We start from the raw sequence: 18,877 nt of genomic DNA, 5'->3' as shown, positions 1-18,877 counted from the left end.
CAGAATTATGTTGTAAATCTGACACAGAAAAAATATGGCAAAAAAAAATTTTTAATGAGTGTTTTAAGTAAGATTTTGGATGCTCAGCAATAACAAACTAGCCAAATTATGAATTATGCCTTATGTTTTCCAGAAAGTTTACAAAAGTAAGCCAAACTATGCTCTAATAACTTAGCATTTCTAACATATTTCAAAATAAAAGCTATGCTCTAACTTAGCATTTCTAACATATTTCAAAATAAAAGCTAACATTTATTGAGCACTTACTAAGTACCACTTACTATTCTAAGCACACTACATGTACAAACTCATTCAATCCTTACCCCAACTCTTAAAGGTAGGTACTATTATTATTTCCATGTTGCAGATGAGGAAAACAGAAAAGTAATTTGCTGAAAAGTCACAAAGCTGGAGAGCCATAAAGCTAGAACTGTAACATAAGCATTCTATCCCCAGAACTTTTTCTCTTAACCTATATGCTATAAACACAGCCCACTGACTCTATTTGATACACTCATGTAATTGAATGGTACACTTTGATTACACTATGGCTAGGTATTTGTAGTATTCCATGAATTAGATTCATTTTTTCTAAGGAGCCGATATGTTATTGCTTGGTCCTACTCCACTTGGAAATACAGTACACTGTGGGGCACCCAACAGAGGACACAAGAACGATGCACAGCCCTAAATAGTGGAATATGGAGTATTTAAACAATACAACCAATAACTTATTCGATTCTTTTGCCTATCCAATATATGTAAACAATCTATACTGTATGTTCAGATTTTGATTTTTTTAAAAAAGCAAGCAAACAAACAAATAAAAAGCCCATCAACTCCAATATCAGAATCAAAACCACACAGGAAAAAGCAAATAGGGTAGAAAAAAATGCTTCTTTCAACAGCGCTTAATTTTCTTCTGCATTCAATTTTTTTGTATTTACTCAAATATATTCAAGGTACAAAGCCTCTAGATTTTAGTATACACTAATTGGCTACTAATGTGGGTAAACACGGAGAAAAGGACTCAATAATTAATCTTCCTTTTTGGTTGTGTCTTTGAATACCTCCCTAAAAATGGAAGGGGGCAAATTCTAAAGGGAGTTCCTTCCCTCTCTTCTGCAGCCCCATATCCCACCAGATAACCCAGAGCACTTCCACAGTCCACTAAGAACTAGCCCCCCTAGATGATTTAAGAGAGTTTAACTTCCCTCTGTTCACAGAAAAGAAGCAGGATATCAGGAAACCTAAACTCTACAGCCAACTCTGTGGTTTCCTAGGCAAGCCATTTAACTTTTCTCTGCCAGCAAAATTCAATTTAAACTGAGACCACGGAATTAGCCAGGTTACTCTTTTAAATGTGGGAACACAAAGGTGAGCGATACCTTTGAAAACTACTTGCTCAACGGAGCTACCAATTACCGTCATTGCAGTCAGCTCCCCCTGCAGAGAAAACCCTTCGGAAATTTAATTCCTAAGGCCAAAAATTCGACCTGGAGGCTGGCACCCGAACACAGAGAAAGTGAAAGAGGTCCTAAAGAAAAAGTTAGAATCCATTCTTCTGCGTAAGGATCACACTCTGACAAGGGAAACTGTTTAGAAACTTCTGAACTCAGGACGAATGAGTGTTGAGAGGAAGCGGGAGAGCAGAGGCGCGAGCTTCCTCTGTGCTGGGTGAATCCGGCAACCCCTAGAAGTTCCCCCAAAGGTGAGGGGGGGGGGCTCCAAAAGAGCTCCCGGGACTCGGCCACCTTCTCCTCACCTGAGGCACGAAGATTTCTCAGTTGGCCTCTAATTCGGGCCTGCGACGACCACTACGGTGACAGAGAACCTGAATTTGCCTCCCGCACAAGTCCCAGCCCTGGGGGAAACTTGCGAGAACGGACAGATTGGGCCCACGTCCGCCCCAGCAACAGAGGACCGTCTGCCTTTGGTTCCGCTGCTTCCAGGCCCCAGCTGCCAAAGGGCCCCAGGAGCTCGGGGTTCCAAATGGTGCTCCTGGGGGAGGTGCGGGATTTAAGTCCCTAGCATTACCAGGTTGAAATTCACTTTTACTTTTTTTTTTTAATGTCTAATAAACTTCAAATCTCACTTTCCATTTTATCCTTCTCTCCACTCTTTTCAGTTTACTCTGAATCTATGTTAAATTTCTATGTTTTAAATAACATGGCAGTTAGTATACTCTAATTTCTAACAAAAGGTGGGAATTTCTGTCTCCTTAGCACTACGTGTTTGGAAAGTTTTGGTTCTTTTCCCTTCGTTTCGTTACAAAATACGCCAATTTCTTGTCCTTTCTGTTGTACGCCTTAATGTCTTGCCAAACTAAAGAGAAGCCAGCTGGCATAGTAAATCTACAATTCCTTAAAAATATGGACTTCAAAATCTGAACACTGTTAAATGGCAAGTGTAAGGCAGAATTTAAAGTTAAATGTAAAATAAGCATTTAGATTAGGTGTGGAAACACCTGTGAGACTAGTCCACCTTATACAATGTGGGTACCAAAAACGACGAAATTTAAACACTTCTACTTATTCACCAATGATCAGTGCACCTTTACAAGAAATTGGTAATATATGCCTATTTTCAGACTACATTAAGATAGCATCTTAATATCACTTAATCTAGAAAGTACTTCAGAAACAAATGACTCCATTCCGAGTTCGCTGGGTTGTACCCTTCAACAGAAATATTTTCCTTTAGAGATTTTCTGAAAACTTCAGTTTTCTCTTCAGTAAAATGAATAGTATCTACATCTCATGGACTGTTTCGAAAATTAAGTGACCAGATAACATATATAAAATTAATAAATGTCCAGGACATCAAAGGTAAAGTACTATAGAGTGAGTGCATATTGAAATAAAATTAAAAGGCTTCTCAATTTTATTACCAAACCCAGCACCATACAAATCACTGTCTCATTAGCTAAGATATATGTAATACAGCCAGCAATTAGTAGCTTTATTGATGCTCTATCCAGTATTCAGAAAGAATCTTATAATATGTATCATATACAACACATAGTGTTTCTGATTTTCAATAGGAAATAAATGTCTATAATATGAGCGTTTCCCCTACATTGTTTCACTTATAATACTCTGCATTTGGTGTTGTGCCATCCTGTATATATGGTGATGCTGAATCACTAGAGCATAAGCTCTGAGAGCGCAGGGATTTTGACTCTATTGTGTGCTATTATGTCCTTAAAATCTACAATCAATAACTGCTGAATGAATGGATACAACAACAGTAACATAAAGAACAATAAAATTCAGATCATACTATTAAAAATATCCTGATAAATAAAAGATGAATTCTCTTAGCGAACACATTTCCCATTTATTTCCAGGTATTTTTTTCTTTTTAAAGTGTACATTCTAAAATACTACCTACAACCCAGGCTTAAAAGCCCATTGCATCCAATAATGAACTAAGCCAATAAATTTAAATGAATTTATTTTATAATGCCATCATTAGAAAGAAATGTAAAAAACAGCCATACAACAAATAGTTTCAGAGTCAGCACTAAGGGAGTAGGTCTGGGGTTCCTGAGAAATGAAGCCTGGGGCCTCAAACCAAAGTCCTGAACTTTCAATTAACTGAGGCGAATTGACCCCAGTTCGGTCCAACTGAAAGTGGTTGGAGCGAACAGGTCCCTATACCTTCCAGATTATGGGACCTGTGTCTTGGAGGCCTCACTACTCAATAGAGAAAAGGAGAAAACAAATACCCAGAACCCATTAATCCACACCCAACAGGCTCCGCCTCTCCCCCTAACAGAGAGCACCGCCAACCCCTGCCCGCACCCGTCTCACTCACACCCAGAACCCTGGGACCGCAGCCCGCGCCCACGGTCTGAAGGCTGCCTGAAGATCCCAAGTGGCAGCTCCGGCCTAGCCCCGCCCACCTCGGCCAACGCCTCCGGAAACTGCCGTGCGAGTTGCCACGGTGACACGGATCAAGGTAGCTTCCACTGCAAGGGGCCGCTGAGACGCCGGGCGCCAAACTGCAGCGCGCCACGGCCACGTCCGGCGTGATGACGTCACGAAGACGGCAGCCAATGAAACGAGGCGCTGAGAAAGCAGGCTTGGGTTTGAATCTCGTGGCTGAATTTGAATCGCCGAGAGGCGGACAATGAAGTGAAGCGTCTCCGTAACCTCTCCTGGGCCTGAGGTGAGTTAAAGGCAAGAGAAGAAAACTCTCGTCTCGGGGACGTTTTTTCGGATGAGCCGTCTAGCAGGAAGCGGAGGGGTCCCGCCGCCTCAGGGATAGAGGACCAAGTGGGCTTGTTGACAAATACGGAAGCGTTAGGTGGGGCGGTGGGGGTGAGGACAGGGGTGGGCCTGGTTAGGGTCCCAGTGGAGAAAGTGAAAGGAAGAAGGAACTCGAGAACCCACTAGAATATGGCTCTGCCTGATCGGGAGACCTCGACTGCTCAGCAGGAAGGTCAGGGATCTCCTGCCTGAAATTCTCAGGAAGTCGGAAGTTTTAAAGGGCATCTTGGCCCCTTTCCCAGACTTTGGCAGAACACTTTTAACTGTCTGGCACCTTACAGTGTAAAGTTCCTTCCGGACTTCAAATTCAGAGTGTTTTGTTTCAGACACAAATGTAAATGTAACTCTGGGCTTAACTATCAAGAGGAGCCTTGTTTCACCAGCTTGTAACCTTTTTGTCCAGCGAGGTTCTGCGTTAACCTGGCAAAGGTCACTTGGGAAGCTTCCCAGACCCCAAATGTAGCATCAGAATAAGACCTGCCAGCACTGACTAACGGGATTGCTGGGGATCAGATGAGCTATGGAAGAGCTCTGCAAATGAAAGGGACTTAAAGCACTGAGAATCAGTTCTACCGTCTGTTCGTAGTTTCTGCGAGATTCGTTCGCCTTGAGGAGTGCTCATTAGGCACTCAGTTTCAGAGAAGTCAAGGCTGACTGCTGTTTACTCTGTGAGATTATTTCACGAGAATTGAATAATTGTGCTGTATAACGTATAGTTTAGGTTACTAACTATTATCGGGTAGAATGTGTTAGGCATTCTACAGGTTTTAGTTGATAGTGTTATTCTACCACAGTCAGCGCCCCCACCCCCCGCCTTGGATTTTGGGAGGTATTTATGAACTTTGTTGTGGGAGAACGTAAGATCCAAAGGCTAGATACTGCTTGTTATTAAGTTTCTACTATTTTGTAAGAATTGTGTATTTCGGTACACAAAGGTTATCTGCCTTTAACGGTAGTAATTGTCTCCTCTTCTGTTACTAAATAAGTATTTACAAATACACAAAATTTTCATTTCAAAAATGTATCTTGTCCCACTATAAATATACCTTGAATCAATTAAGGTACACAATAAAATGACTTTTATGCTATGAACTCTGAAAACTAGGAGGAAAAAATAGCCCAGATGTCAGTGCTGCCCTTTCCCCCACTTGAAATTTTCGTTCTTCCTTGATGCTTACAGGTGAATAGAAGCAGTGGCTCTAACACTCAAGTTATTTCCAATAAGAGGTTTAAGTTGCATAGAGACTATACATGATAGAGTGGAGGATAGTTCCTGGTCCTAACAAATGTTTATTGAATCTGAATCTAATTCAGATTTGAATTTGTATTTAAGAAATCATTTATAACTGTGTTACTCCACACATTCAAGAAAATTTATATGACCTTTCTGTTCCATTGTTTGAAAGCCTTCTGTTTTGATTCCAATAGACCAGAGTTGTTAAGAACATGGACTTTGGATTTGGACCTGGATTGACATTCTGGCTTCTCACTTACTCTCTCTTGTCATCTTGGAAAGATTCCTTAGCCTAAAGCTAAGTCTCTGTTTTTGTAAAATGGAGACAATAATAGAGTCTACTTTATCTTTTTAAGGATTGAATGAGATGTTGAATGTCAAATGTTTACCATAAACAGGCATACTCTATATGCCTGGCGTATAGAGTGTGCCCAAATGATCATCGTTGTTCATTATTACTAGTTATCACCATATCTACCTAATCCAAGAGTTCTCAATTAATAGCATATTTTCTGAGAATAGGTAACTGTGTGTGTTATCCAGCAAGCACAGAGAAATCATGAATTTTCAGTTTTATTTCAATATTCATTCAGGAGCCCCAATACTAGGCCCTGAGGTTTTCTATCAAAGGTAGGCAAATAGTTTAACTTCTATCAGAAAATTTCTGGGGGTTATATATTTACATCATGGAGAGTGATGATTAAATACTTGAGCTTTAGATTCATTCAGTCTGAGTTCAAATTCTATGTTTTGTGCTTCCAATAGTGTGACTTAGCCAGTTAACTTAATCTGTCTATACTACAGTTTCTCTCTATATAAAATAGGTATGATAATAATACCTATGTCATAGGATTGTTACAGGGATTAAATGAGAAGTATGTAAATTGCTTAGCACATTTGTATTTGTAGAATAAGAGCTCAGGAGAAAGTATTCCATAATTGTTACTAAATGAAAGTTTGTGTTTAAGGTAAATTTTAATCTTGTTTTGTTTTGCTTTGTTTTTGAAATAAAAATACCTAGACTTGTTTAAAATCCAAATAATACAAAAGGATATAAAGTAGAAAGTAAGCCTGCCTGTCACCCAGACCCTCATATTTTTCCATCATCAAGCAACTGGTATTATCAATTTCCTCTGTTCTCTTCCTGAGAGAGCCCATGCATGTACAAATATGTATATATCTTTTGAAAATACAAATGTTTGAATGCCAGGTCCACTATTCTGCACTTGTTTTTTGCACACATATCTTGAAACTTTGCATTATTTCATTCAGTTATTCAACAAGTATGTAATAAATCCTAAATATTTGACAAACCCTCTTCTAGGTTCTGGAGTGCAGATGAAGTCCACACTCTCATAGTGCTTACATTTTAGAAGGTAAATAAGTAATAACTATGTAACCAAATAATATATATTTTCCAAGTAGTCTAGATGCTAGGAAGAAAAATACAGCAGGCAAGGGCACGGTGATACAGTTTTGAATGGAATCTATAGGGAAAGCCTCTGTGAAGTGACATATGAACAGAGACCTGAATGATGAGCTGAGATATTAAGATTTGCAAATATCTGAAGGCAGAGCTTTCCAGGCAAAGAGAAGAGAAGGTGCAGAGGCCATGAGGCCAGAACAAGACTGAGGTGTTGAAGGAACACTAAGGACAGTGTAACTGAAACAATAATTGAGAGGTGGGATAACATTTGGAGACAGGGATGGAGAGGTAGAACCCACAGAACCCACAGATGTAGAACCCACAGAACATGGTAAGGAGTTTCCATTTTATTCTTATGCTGGGAAATCATTGGAGCAGGAGAACAAGATGAGGTCCATAACATGATCTGATTGCTTTTGAAGAAGGTATCAGTACATACAATCAATGAATTAAGTAAAATTTATTATACTTTCATATAATCTTTGACTTAATTGGCTTAAACTTTATCTAGGGAGAACAGTACCTAGATATAAGATAAGGGCCTGCCTGTTCCACTTGGTTCATATTCACTTGCAACTGTTGAAGAGAATTAGTTTTAACACCTCTTCATTAAACATAACAGAAGAATGAGCTTTTCTATGTGAGTCAATCTCCCAGAAAATTGAATGTTACCCTTGTTAAGTGATAGTGTTTTAACCATCTTCAATGATTAACATAAAACATGATCTCGCTTTCCTAATTTTGTAAAGAAATTGGGCACATTATTTAACTATTTTTGATGCCTCGGGGTCCTCACTGGAATTTCTTGTTATTGCCAACCATTGTACTCTACTGTGATAATGTTGGTTCTCTTAGAGAAGTATACATGTTTACCTCTACTCTAAATGGATATATTGCTTTCTTGAATTCCATGTCTACTTTTTATAACTTATTAATTAATTTATTCATTAATCAAATGTTTGAGAACTTACTATATACCAGGTACGCTACAAGAGATAAGGAGGGATATAAAGGTAGAAGCATACAGTCCTATTAGTTGTTATGTCACTTTCTAGTACACTTTTCTAATCATATGCAATAATCATAAAATTTAGAGCTAGAAAAGGACTTTAGATATCATATAGTCTAACCCTGTCATTTTATAGATTACCACTAAAGCCCTTCATTACTCTCTTTCATACTGTACTCTCTCTAGACTAGACAAATACCTTTCTGTTATAATGAAAATGGCATTAGAAGTGTTTATCCTTAATGTTTTAGTCCCACCAATGAAATCCTACCAGCTTGCTTTTTTGATTCTATCAACAAATACCACGTAAGAGTAGATATGACAAAATTGATCATAGTCTGTGATACTGTCTTCTGAATGGTCATCTGAAAAGAATTTTTGAATCAACACAGTATTGCACAGGTAACAATATTTAGGCTTCTCTTTTGCCACTTCTTAGTAAAAATGGTTAAGGATATCCTTTCTGTGTGCCTTATTCAGAATCAACTGGATGTCCATCTCTTTTACCTGGCCATGTTAGAAAAGAAAGCAGTCATCATGTTTTAATGTAGGAACAACCTTGTTAATCCCTGAAGACATCAGTATATTTGAACATAATTGAGCAAATTTTTACATTCAGTAATTCCCACTTAACTTAAAATCAAATCTGAGCTCTATAATCTGACATTCAAATCTTCTAGATCCGGCCCCACCTTTATCCAGTTTAATCTTTTTAATATAGCCCTCTCCTTTCCCTTTTCTCTCCAGCTGCAGTCAGGACTGAACAAAGCTAAACTGAGCATCTCTTTAGATGCTCTAGATAGAATTACAATCATCTAAAACTAAACTGTTAAACAAAATGAGATTTAAGCAAATTCACCATGCAGCCAGTTTTGTCCTCTGCATAAGCTGTTTCCTACCACAGGCTTTTGGACTTGCTGCCTGCAATACTCTTACCCCAGAGAGCTTCTTACTTGCTCAGTCCCTCACTTCAGTCTCTGTAAAAAGTTACCCCACTAGGCAAGCTTTTCACAACTACCCCATCTAAAATACAAGCCCACACATACACTTCTGACCCTATCTATCCCAAGACCCAGAAAAATGCCTAGCACATAGAAGGCACTCAATAATATTTATTGAATGCATAACTAGTTTTCTTTCCTGAAATTTTTTTTAACCTGGTAAATAACTATCCATCCTTCAGCTCTCAGTTCCAGTCATTCCTCTAGGAAGCTTTCTAAGAATATCAATCTCCTATTATAGTCTTAGGTAGCAAAGTTAACCTTTACCTGATAGCACTTGTCACAGTTACACTTTGCATATTTGTGTCATTTTATCAATGTTTCCTCACTAAGCTGTATGTAATAATAACAATAATAGCAGTAATAGCAAACACTTGTAATGCATACTCTGTGCCAGGCATTGTTCTAAGTGCTAATCCTCTCAAGAACTCCATGAGGTAGGGATTATTACTAATCCCACTTTACAGATGAGGAAACTAAACCACAAGGGGGTTAAGTAACTTACCCACTGTCACTGTTCTACAGTAGTAGAACTGGGATTTTAACAGTTAACTTTATGAATTAATGATTAATTAATTAACGAGATACCTTCCAAGCTAAGATCTGTTTTGTTTTTTGTTTTTTATTTATTTATTTATTTGGCTGAGTCGGGTGTTAGTTGTGGCACGAGGGACCTTCATTGTGGTGCACAGGCTCTTTGTTGCAGCACGTGGACTTCTCTCTAGTTGTGGCACACGGGCTCCAGAGTGAGTCGCCTCTGTAGTTGTGGCACGCAGGCCCTCCAGTTGTGGTGCATGGGCTCAGTAGTTGTGGCGCACAGGCTTAGTTGCCCCATGACATGTGGGATCTTAGTTCCCCAGCCAGGGATCAAACCTTCATCCCCTGCATTGGGAGGCGGATTCTACCACTGGATCACCAGGGAGGTCCCCTAAGATCTGTTTTGAAATAATCACCTGATGTTTTATATATGTTTTTTTAACCATTTCATTTGTGTGTATTTTATCTATCATTGAAAAAAAAGTGTATCCATTAAAATCAAGGCATTTGTTGAACATTTCTAAAAGCTTTTAGAAAAGTGTATAGAGGTTAGTTTTTGGTAATACAAAGAATGTGACACTCTACTAGCCTTTAATAGACGGGGATCAGAAATGCTAAACATCCTCTAATACCTGGGACAGTTCCGAATAAGGACGAATTGTCCTACCCAAAGTGCCAGTGATAAGCTCATTGGGAAACACTAAAAAGATGGACCAGTATCTTTGGGAAGAAGAGGCAGGAAGGGGGCAGATAAGGAAGAGAATGAGCATTTATTGAATGCCTTCATACACTTAATAATTGTTATCTCCTTCAGCCTTCACAACAGCTATTAGGTATTATTCCTTTTATACAAATGAGAAACCTGAGACTCAGTGAGGCTAAGTAACTTGTCCAAGGTCACAGAAGTGGGGTATAGGTACTCTGTGGGGGTTGGCTAGACAGAAACTCAAGGGTGAAGAAAGAGTTGAGTAGCAATTCACGTGGGACCTCACTGTTAGAATCCAAATGACCATCCTTTCCTCTTCAGTGTTCCAATTCTGGGGAAGAACAGAGTCCTGAAAAGGGGGTGCTGTGTCCAGTGTCTTTTGCTTTTAGATTGCTTTGGCCTTATTCGAATTCTTTCCAAAAGTATATGATTTTACGACATATTTTAGCTTTATCATTGTTGTTATTTCGTCCACTTTAGGAAACAAACAAAATGTCTCCTTTTAACCCTTTCCCCCTCCACCCACACCATTTCTTTGCTTACTTTTGCAGTAGTACTTCCTATATTTGCTATCTGAGTCTTGTTCTATTCAGGCCTTTGTCCTACCATTCCATTCCCCCCAAATTGCTCTTGTCTCCATGTTGCCAAATCCCCTGATTACTTCTTAGTAAGTACTTAACCTATTAGCAGTATTTAGCACAATTGATTTAAAAGTTCCCCCTAAATCTTAATACAACGTTAAGCTTTAAAAACTTTGAAAAGCTTCAAATGGCATTAAGACTCTGAGGACAGCGTTTACTTTCGTAAGTTAGCTTTCAGCTGCCTTGACATCTCCACCCGATGTTGATTAAAATTCTCAAATTCGGGCTTCCCTGGTGGTGTAGTGGTTGAGAGTCCGCCTGCCGATGCAGGGGACGTGGGTTCGTGCCCGCGGTCCGGGAGGATCCCACATGCCGCGGAGCGACTGGGCCCGTGAGCCATGGCCGCTGAGCTTGCGCGTCCGGAGCCTGTGCTCCTCAACGGGAGAGGCCACGACAGTGAGAGGCCCGTGTACCGCAAAAAAAAAAAAAAAAATCTCAAATTCAAAATATCCAGAATGAACTCCTGATCTTCCCCCCAAAACCTGCTCTACCCTCAGATATTTCTATCTCAGTTGATGGCTACTCTAGTCTTCCAACACTCAGGCCAAGAACTTTGGAGTTATTCTTGAATCATTTCTCTCATTCCCCACATCTATCTATCAGGAAATTCTTTTGTCTTTACCTTTAACATACATCCAAAATCTGACCACCACCCTGTTCTGAGTTGACAGCATCATCTCTTGTCTACATTACTTCAATGGCCCCACTAGTTTCTATTTCCTAAAGTATGTCAGCAGTGAAAGTAATCAGATTATGTCACAATACAAAATATTAAATGACACTCACATACAAAAACTTGATAAATCTCTGAAATATTAGTCAGTCCCTGGGCTTCCACTTCAACTCAAACTTTGTAGCTAAACCATATAAAATCACAGGTATGGGCTCCCCAAAAAGCTAGGTTTGATTTTTCACAAGGGCTCTGATACTATTTTAGTTTGGATCACAGGAATGGACAAGAAAGGATCTCTCAGAATCATATTAAGGTAATGAAGGGAGAGCTTTGGCTTATGAGCTATTTTTAATAAAAGTGATCTTGGCGGCAAATCTCTTGGCAGTGGAAATTGACACAACCAGGCTTATCTCTGCCTGTATCTCAGAGACCCATAGGGTTAAAAATAGTTCCAGGGATGTGTCAGTTAGCTAGCCCAGGTATGAAGGTGACAGAGATAGTATATTCCCCCAACTGTGTATTCAGAGATCCTAATCTCTGAATATAGATCCTAGTCTCTGCTCTATAATGATGTAAGTTTAAGGTACATCAGTGACAGCAGGTTCAAAAAGTATGGTCTGACTATATGACTACCTCACATAAAAACAAGAAAAGTAAGGATAAACTAATAAAGATCCAACAATTTAGGAATCTCAACTATCCAGAAAATAATCTAGGATCAAAAAGTTAAGACCAAGAAAAAAAAAGAAAGCCTTTTAGTATTCACTAATTTATTTAGTCATCAAGTATTTATAGTATCTACCATGTGCCAGGCACTGTTTTAGGCTTGGAAAGCATTGATAAGCAGAACAGATTTAAAAAAAAATGCCCTTAAAGGGCTTATAGTTTAACTAGAAGAGAGAAAGTAGACAACAAACATGCTAAATAAGTAAAAATTACCTATTTTGTTAGGAGGTGGTAAGTGCTTTGGGAAAAATAGAACAGTATAAGGGCGATTAGGAATTGGGTTGGCAATATTAATAAGGGTGGGCAGAAGGGGCAACATTTAAGCCAGGACTTGAAAGAAGTGAAGGAGTTAGTCATGTAGTTATTGAGGAAAGCACTTTATGATAGAGAGAATGGCTAGCAGAAAGATCAGGATTGGGGCGCTTGGTGTGTTAGCTGGAATAGAGTGAGCGAAGAATAAAGCAATAGGACATGAGGTGAAAAATGTAGGCCATTAACAGAACTTCAACTCTGAATAAGATAACCACTGGAGGGTTTTGAACCAAGGATTTCCAGTAACATTTACCAGATGAGTGGAACAAAATTAACACCTTTCTTTATTTAATAAGTACTATATGCTAGTTATTTTGCATACAAGTAGAATTAATATTAATACTTTTTAATTTCAGAGAAATATTCAACCATTCACATAAACAAAGGAATCAAGATAATCAACAATGTCTGTCACTGAGGAAGACCTGTGTCATCACATGAAAGTAGTTGTTCGTGTGCGTCCTGAGAACACAAAAGAAAAGACATCTGGATTCCATAAAGTGGTCCATGTTGTAGATAAGCATATTCTAGTTTTTGATCCCAAGCAAGAAGAAATCAGTTTTTTCCATGGAAAGAAAACTATAAATCGAGATATTACAAAGAGACAAAATAAGGACCTTAAATTTGTATTCGATGCTGTTTTTGACGAAACTTCAACTCAATTGGAAGTTTTTGAACACACTACTAAGCCAATTCTTCGTAGTTTTTTGAATGGATATAATTGCACAGGTAATTGTTTCAGTTGGGATTTGATGTTTCCATCTGATTTCAGTTTTATATTAAGACATCTACTTGACCCTTTCTTCTAAATATAATCAATTTTTAGGTGCTTGTTTGCTAAAAATTCTTTAGTACACTGTAAATGTAGATTTTCTTTGAAATTTAGTCATCATATATAACATATATCATTTGTGAAACTTTTCCTGGGTCTTGCTTTGGTTCCTATAGATGGTCATCCTTTCAATTTCTTATGTTTTAAAACCATGTGCTTCTGGTAATTGATGCCAGATTTCTCACAATTTGTATTCATAAATATTCCCAATGTTCACCTATACAACTGCCTATCCCTGGGGAATAGTGGGACATTTCTGAACATTTGGCAGTTTCTTCATAGCACCATTTTTTCTTTGTAGTACCTTGAAGTAAAAATTTTTAAAGCCCATGTTGAGTATCATGAGTATCATGCTGTTTTAGCATATCTTCAGCCCAAAAAAGCATCTTTGGTGCTCTCGATAGACCTATAATAATTTGCCTTTCAAAATGGCTATGTTGATTTCCTAGAAAGAGAGATCTCCAAAATGCCAGTTAATTGAATGATTACCAGGCAGTGCACACCATTATTACTACCTTATTTTTGCAGTTACCATAATTTATGGCATTTTCTTTAAGACACCCCAAAACTGTTACATGTTTACTGTCTTTCACTGACTCATTCACTTTTATTACAGAAGACTTACCCTCTAGGTCAGGCAAGAATGGAATGTGGTTTATTGATAAGACCTGCTTTGATTCTCATTTTTAAGCAGATATTCTTTTCCTCATTCATGAAACTTCATATTGTCTCTAGAGATTTAAAAAATTTCTCTTGACTCCAAATGTAATTACCAAAGTAATACTGAATCTTTGGTTTCTTCTTGGTTTTACTTTATATTATCCAGCTATCTTAAGACTTCTTGATGTACTACTAGCTTATATAAAATAGAACAAAATGAAACATGCATCAGTTTAATCCATTCTACTGAAAAGTATTTTTTTTTTACATCTTTATTGGAGTATAATTGCTCCACAATGGTGTGTTAGTTTCTGCTTTATAACAAAGTGAATCAGTTATACATATACATATGTTCCCATATCTCTTCCCTCTTGCGTCTCCCTCCCTCCCACCCTCCCTATCCCACCCTTCTAGGTGGTCACAAACCACCTAGCTGATCTCCCTGTGCTATGCGGCTGCTTCCCACTAGCTATCTATTTTACGTTTGGTAGTGTATATATGTCCATGCCACTCTCTCACTTTGTCACAGCTTACCCTTCCCTCTCCCCATATCCTCAAGTACATGCTCTAGTAGTTCTGTGTGTTTATTCCTGTCTTACCCCTAGATTCTTCATGACCTTTTTTTTTTTTCTTAGATTCCACATATACATGTTAGCATATGGTATTTGTCTTTCTCTTTCTGACTTACTTCACTCTGTATGACAGACTCTAGGTCTATCCACCTCATTACAAATAGCTCAATTTCGTTTCTTTTTATGGCTGAGTAATATTCCATTGTATATAAAAATTTATAAGCAGCTCATGCAGCTCAATAACAAGAAAACAAACAACCCAATCCAAAAATGGGCAGAAGACCTAAATAGAAATTTCTCCGAAGAAGATATACAGACTGCCAACAAACAAATGAAAGAATGCTCAACATCATTAATCATTAGAGAAATGAAAAGTATTTTTGTAGTTTGTTAATGAACTTAGCAGAGAGATTTAACCTATAAAAATAATTCTCAAAGACTTATTGCGTTAACTGAATATTATGTTTGGTATTTGCAATATGTAATTCAGAGTAGTTTTTTCCTTTGTTTTTTGCATTTGAAGAAATGCATCACTGTTCTGTTGTACTGGATAGAGTCTTGAAAACAAAGTAATTTGTCTAAAACAAAAATTTTAAAAGGAATTTTATAAATGGCTTTTATCTGGAATTCAGCAAACTTGTATTGAGTACCTGCTTTGTGCCAAGTCACTTGCTAGGTGGGACGGATACATAGCCTCCACTTTGGTGGAGCTCACAGTTAGAAATACAGTATGATACATGCTAGGAGTAAAAGGATGTAAGCATACACTGAGGGCTCAAATGAGAGAGTAGCCACTTCGGCCTAAGACAGTTAGGGAAGGCACGGGAAAGTGACTTTTGTGCTGAATATTTAGTGCAGGTAGAAGTTTTCCAGCTGGATTAAGTAGAGGCACTCTCCAGGACAAAGGCAGTGGGCTCAAAAAGGAGCAGCACATGCGGAGAACTTCAGATAATCTAGTATGCCAAAGCACAGCAAGGAAGAAATAGTCTGGAGAGATATGCAGGGATCTTCCCTTAGAGTCACTAGTAATATTTCTAGGTGAAGAATTTGAACTTTCTCATATGGGACTGTGGAACAATTCAGGAGGTTTAACATATTCATATTTCGTTTTCTTAAAAACAACTGTACAAATTCTAAGGGATTTGTTAAAGAAGATTGAGACTAATAGGTAGGGAGACTGATAATCGATTAAAATTTGTGATTGTTGTCAAAGAAAGGGAGCTTGTGGGGGGCAGTTAGGTGGGGGAAGTTACCATTCATCAATAGAGAATATAGGAGTAAGAGTAGACTTGTGATGAAATTGCCAGGATTTAAAAATAAGACTATAAATTAATTTCGATCTGTTGGATTTAAAGTTACTGTTCAGGATATCCAGATGGAAGTATTCACTAGACAGTAGATACAGTAATGTTATATGTCATAACAAAGAGCTTTGATCCCTTTTCATAAAAACTCAGTACTTGCGTATGGTGCTACTGGAGCTGGGAAGACCCACACGATGCTAGGATCAGCTGCTGAACCTGGAGTGATGTATCAAACAATGTTAGACCTTTACAAATCCATGGATGAGATTAAAGAAGAGAAAGTATGTAGTACCGCAGTGTCTTATCTGGAGGTAAGTTGGCAATATCATTCTTTAGATTAATCAGTAGTATTGAGAAATCTTTTTTTAAGAAGTTCCATGGTCCATTCAAATTATTCTATCATGCAGAAATTTTCTTATGAATATATAAAATCTTACAATTCCTAGTCTTAGGTATTTGTTATGGATCTTACTCTTTTTCTGTTAAGCGTTTTATTTTGCCATAACTTCTGACTTATACAGAAGTAGCAAGATTAGTACAAAGAGCTTCCAGATACCCTTCATCCAGATTCCCAATATGTTAACATTTTACTACCTTTGCTTTCTCTGTGTGTGTGTGTGTGTGTGTGTATGCATTTTTTTTTAACTGTTTAAGTTACAGACTTGTAAAAACAGGAAATTTCTTAAATAACCACTGAATAGTAATCAATATCAGGAAATTAACAATGATACACCTTTATCTAATCTATAGACCTTAATGAGATTTTGCTAATTGTTCTAATAATACCCTTTATTGAAAAGAAAATCTAAGATGGCAGATTGCATTCATTTGCAATTCATCTGTTCAGTCCCCTTAATCTGGATTTTTTTTTCCTTTGTATTTTATGTTGCTGTTGTAAAACTTTTAGTTTGGATTTGTCATGATTACATTCAGGTTATGCCCTGGCAGGAACACCACAGAAGTGATGATGAGTTCTTATATAACATATCAAGAGGCTTATGTAATTAGTTAGTCCCATTACTGGCTATGTTAACTGATCAGTTTCATTATGCTGGTGTCTGCAAAGTTTTTCCACCGTAAAGGTACTACTTTACACTTTATAATTAATAAGTAGCTTGTAGGGAAACAATGTAAATATCCTCTGACCCCTCAAATTTTAATTTGTTCGTTTTAGCATCCACTGATGATTCATGCCTGAATCAATTACTATCATGATGACAGATGATACTGATTTTTAAATTCCATCATTTCTTCTACATTTATTCATTGGCTTTCTACTATAAGGAAGAGCTTTCCCTTTCCTCTACTGTATCAATGTAGACTTATGGATTCTTAGCATTATTCAGTAGATTATAATCCCTTTCTCTAAGCATTTTTTGTATGTTCAAATTGTGCCAGATTTGGCTAGGTGAGGCTCCTTCATGCTGTCTGTTGTGTTTTTTTGACATACCCCATCATTCTTTGAGACCTCCTAACCTCTTAATAGCTGACATTCAACAGATCATAACTAAGTGACTGGCACTCTAACTTTGTGTTCAGGTAGTGTTTTAGAAACCAGTGCAGAAACAAATCTCTGATTTTACTGCCTATTTATTTGTGATGTCAGAGAGTGAATTTCTAGTTTTTACTGCTCTTGTTGACATGTTATTGTTTGGTTTCTACTGAGAGAGTTTCTTCTTCACATTTCAAAAATTGGTCAAGATTATGTTGCTAAAAATTTTCTTGTCAGTCTATAGAACTTGGTGGTAAAAGAGAAGTAAAACTCATTTTCTGTAGTTACGTATTGAAAAGAATTGTTCTGAACTTAATCAGGAAGAGAGCATGGCAGGATTCATTACTTCTTCCTTAGATCCTTTTATAACTGGGAGAATTTTGAAGTTTGATTATTTTTATAATGTTTTTAATTGTTTTTCCTTTTTTTTAATCTGCTTTCATTTTATTAATGGTAAGGCAATATCTAATCTAACGGTTTTCCACTCAGGCTGTACACCAAAATTGGCTATAGGGCTTTTTAAAAATAGACATGCATAAAAAAAAAAAAATAATAGACATGCTTAGGCCTCACCCCCTGGACATTTTAATTTAATAAGTCTGGATTGTGGCTGAGGCATGTATGGTTTTTTTTGTTTGTTTGTTTGTTTGCGGTACGCGGGCCTCTCACTGTTGTGGCCTCTCCCGTTGAGGAGCACAGGCTCCGGACGCGCAGGCTCAGCGGCCATGGCTCACGGGCCCAGCCGCTCCGCGGCATGTGGGATCCTCCCGGACCGCGGGCACGAACCCCCGTCTCCTGCATCGGCAGGCGGACTCTCAACCACTGTGCCACCAGGGAACCCCCCGGCATCTATGTATTTTAAAAGCTCCTGGGTGATTTTGATGCAAAGACCAGCTTGAGAGTAATTGTCTAATTATATATTTTGTATGATTGAAGTGGATAAGGGGAATCATTTAAAAAGTGACTGTTGCTTATCAAAAGAATAAGAACCAAAAAATTATCTCTTCATATTATCATTTTACTACTTCTAAGAATTTATTACATTTAAAAATGGTTATCATTCATTGTAGAAAATTATACCAGCAGTGAATTATCACTGTGAGCTATTTATTAGAACAGGATATAACTTACACAAAATAATTCTTGAAGACAATTTTATATGTGTTTTTTAATCTTATCATATATGTGTAATTGTCATTTTGTTGGCACGTAGAAAACTTAGTATCTTTAGTAAATTCATAAAATCAAGTCAACTGTATTATTACTGTACGTTATTTACAGAAATTACTAAAAAAAAATTGCCAGAGATTTAAAACACAGATGTGTATTCAGTGCCATGCAGTAGAGTAAGGATATCAGGCTCTGATCCCTGCTCTGATATGAATGCTACATCTTCTTGTTCTCATGCTATCCTATTACCTTTGTGACTGAACTTGGACAAATCACTTAAACTCTTAGGGCCTCAGTTTCCTCATCAT

At 37.7% G+C, this 18,877-nt stretch overlaps 2 protein-coding genes across 2 annotated transcripts in view; one reads left to right on the top strand and one right to left on the bottom strand.

Annotated features, from left to right (window-relative positions):
• METTL15 (methyltransferase 15, mitochondrial 12S rRNA N4-cytidine) overlaps positions 1-2,313 on the bottom strand; it is a 201,272-nt gene extending 198,959 nt beyond the window's left edge. Inside the window, exon 1 of the mRNA XM_082844944.1 lies at positions 1,766-2,313. The gene's annotated coding sequence lies outside the window, so the exon portion shown is untranslated. The remainder of the gene's footprint in view (positions 1-1,765) is intronic.
• A 10,630-nt stretch (positions 2,314-12,943) lies between these two features.
• Positions 12,944-18,877, top strand: part of KIF18A (kinesin family member 18A) — a gene marked incomplete at both ends in the record, with an annotated part of 70,050 nt that continues 64,116 nt past the window's right edge. The window contains 2 exons of the mRNA XM_082844135.1: positions 12,944-13,268; positions 16,061-16,218. Of these exons, the coding sequence (XP_082700261.1) occupies positions 12,944-13,268; positions 16,061-16,218 (483 nt within the window). The remainder of the gene's footprint in view (positions 13,269-16,060; positions 16,219-18,877) is intronic.

This window comes from Leucopleurus acutus (genome assembly GCF_964270905.1).
Source record: "Leucopleurus acutus genome assembly, chromosome: 8".
Taxonomy (NCBI): Eukaryota; Metazoa; Chordata; class Mammalia; order Artiodactyla; family Delphinidae; genus Leucopleurus; species Leucopleurus acutus.
The sequence above is the reverse complement of the archived record's forward strand: the minus strand, read 5'-3'. Positions and strand labels throughout refer to the sequence as shown.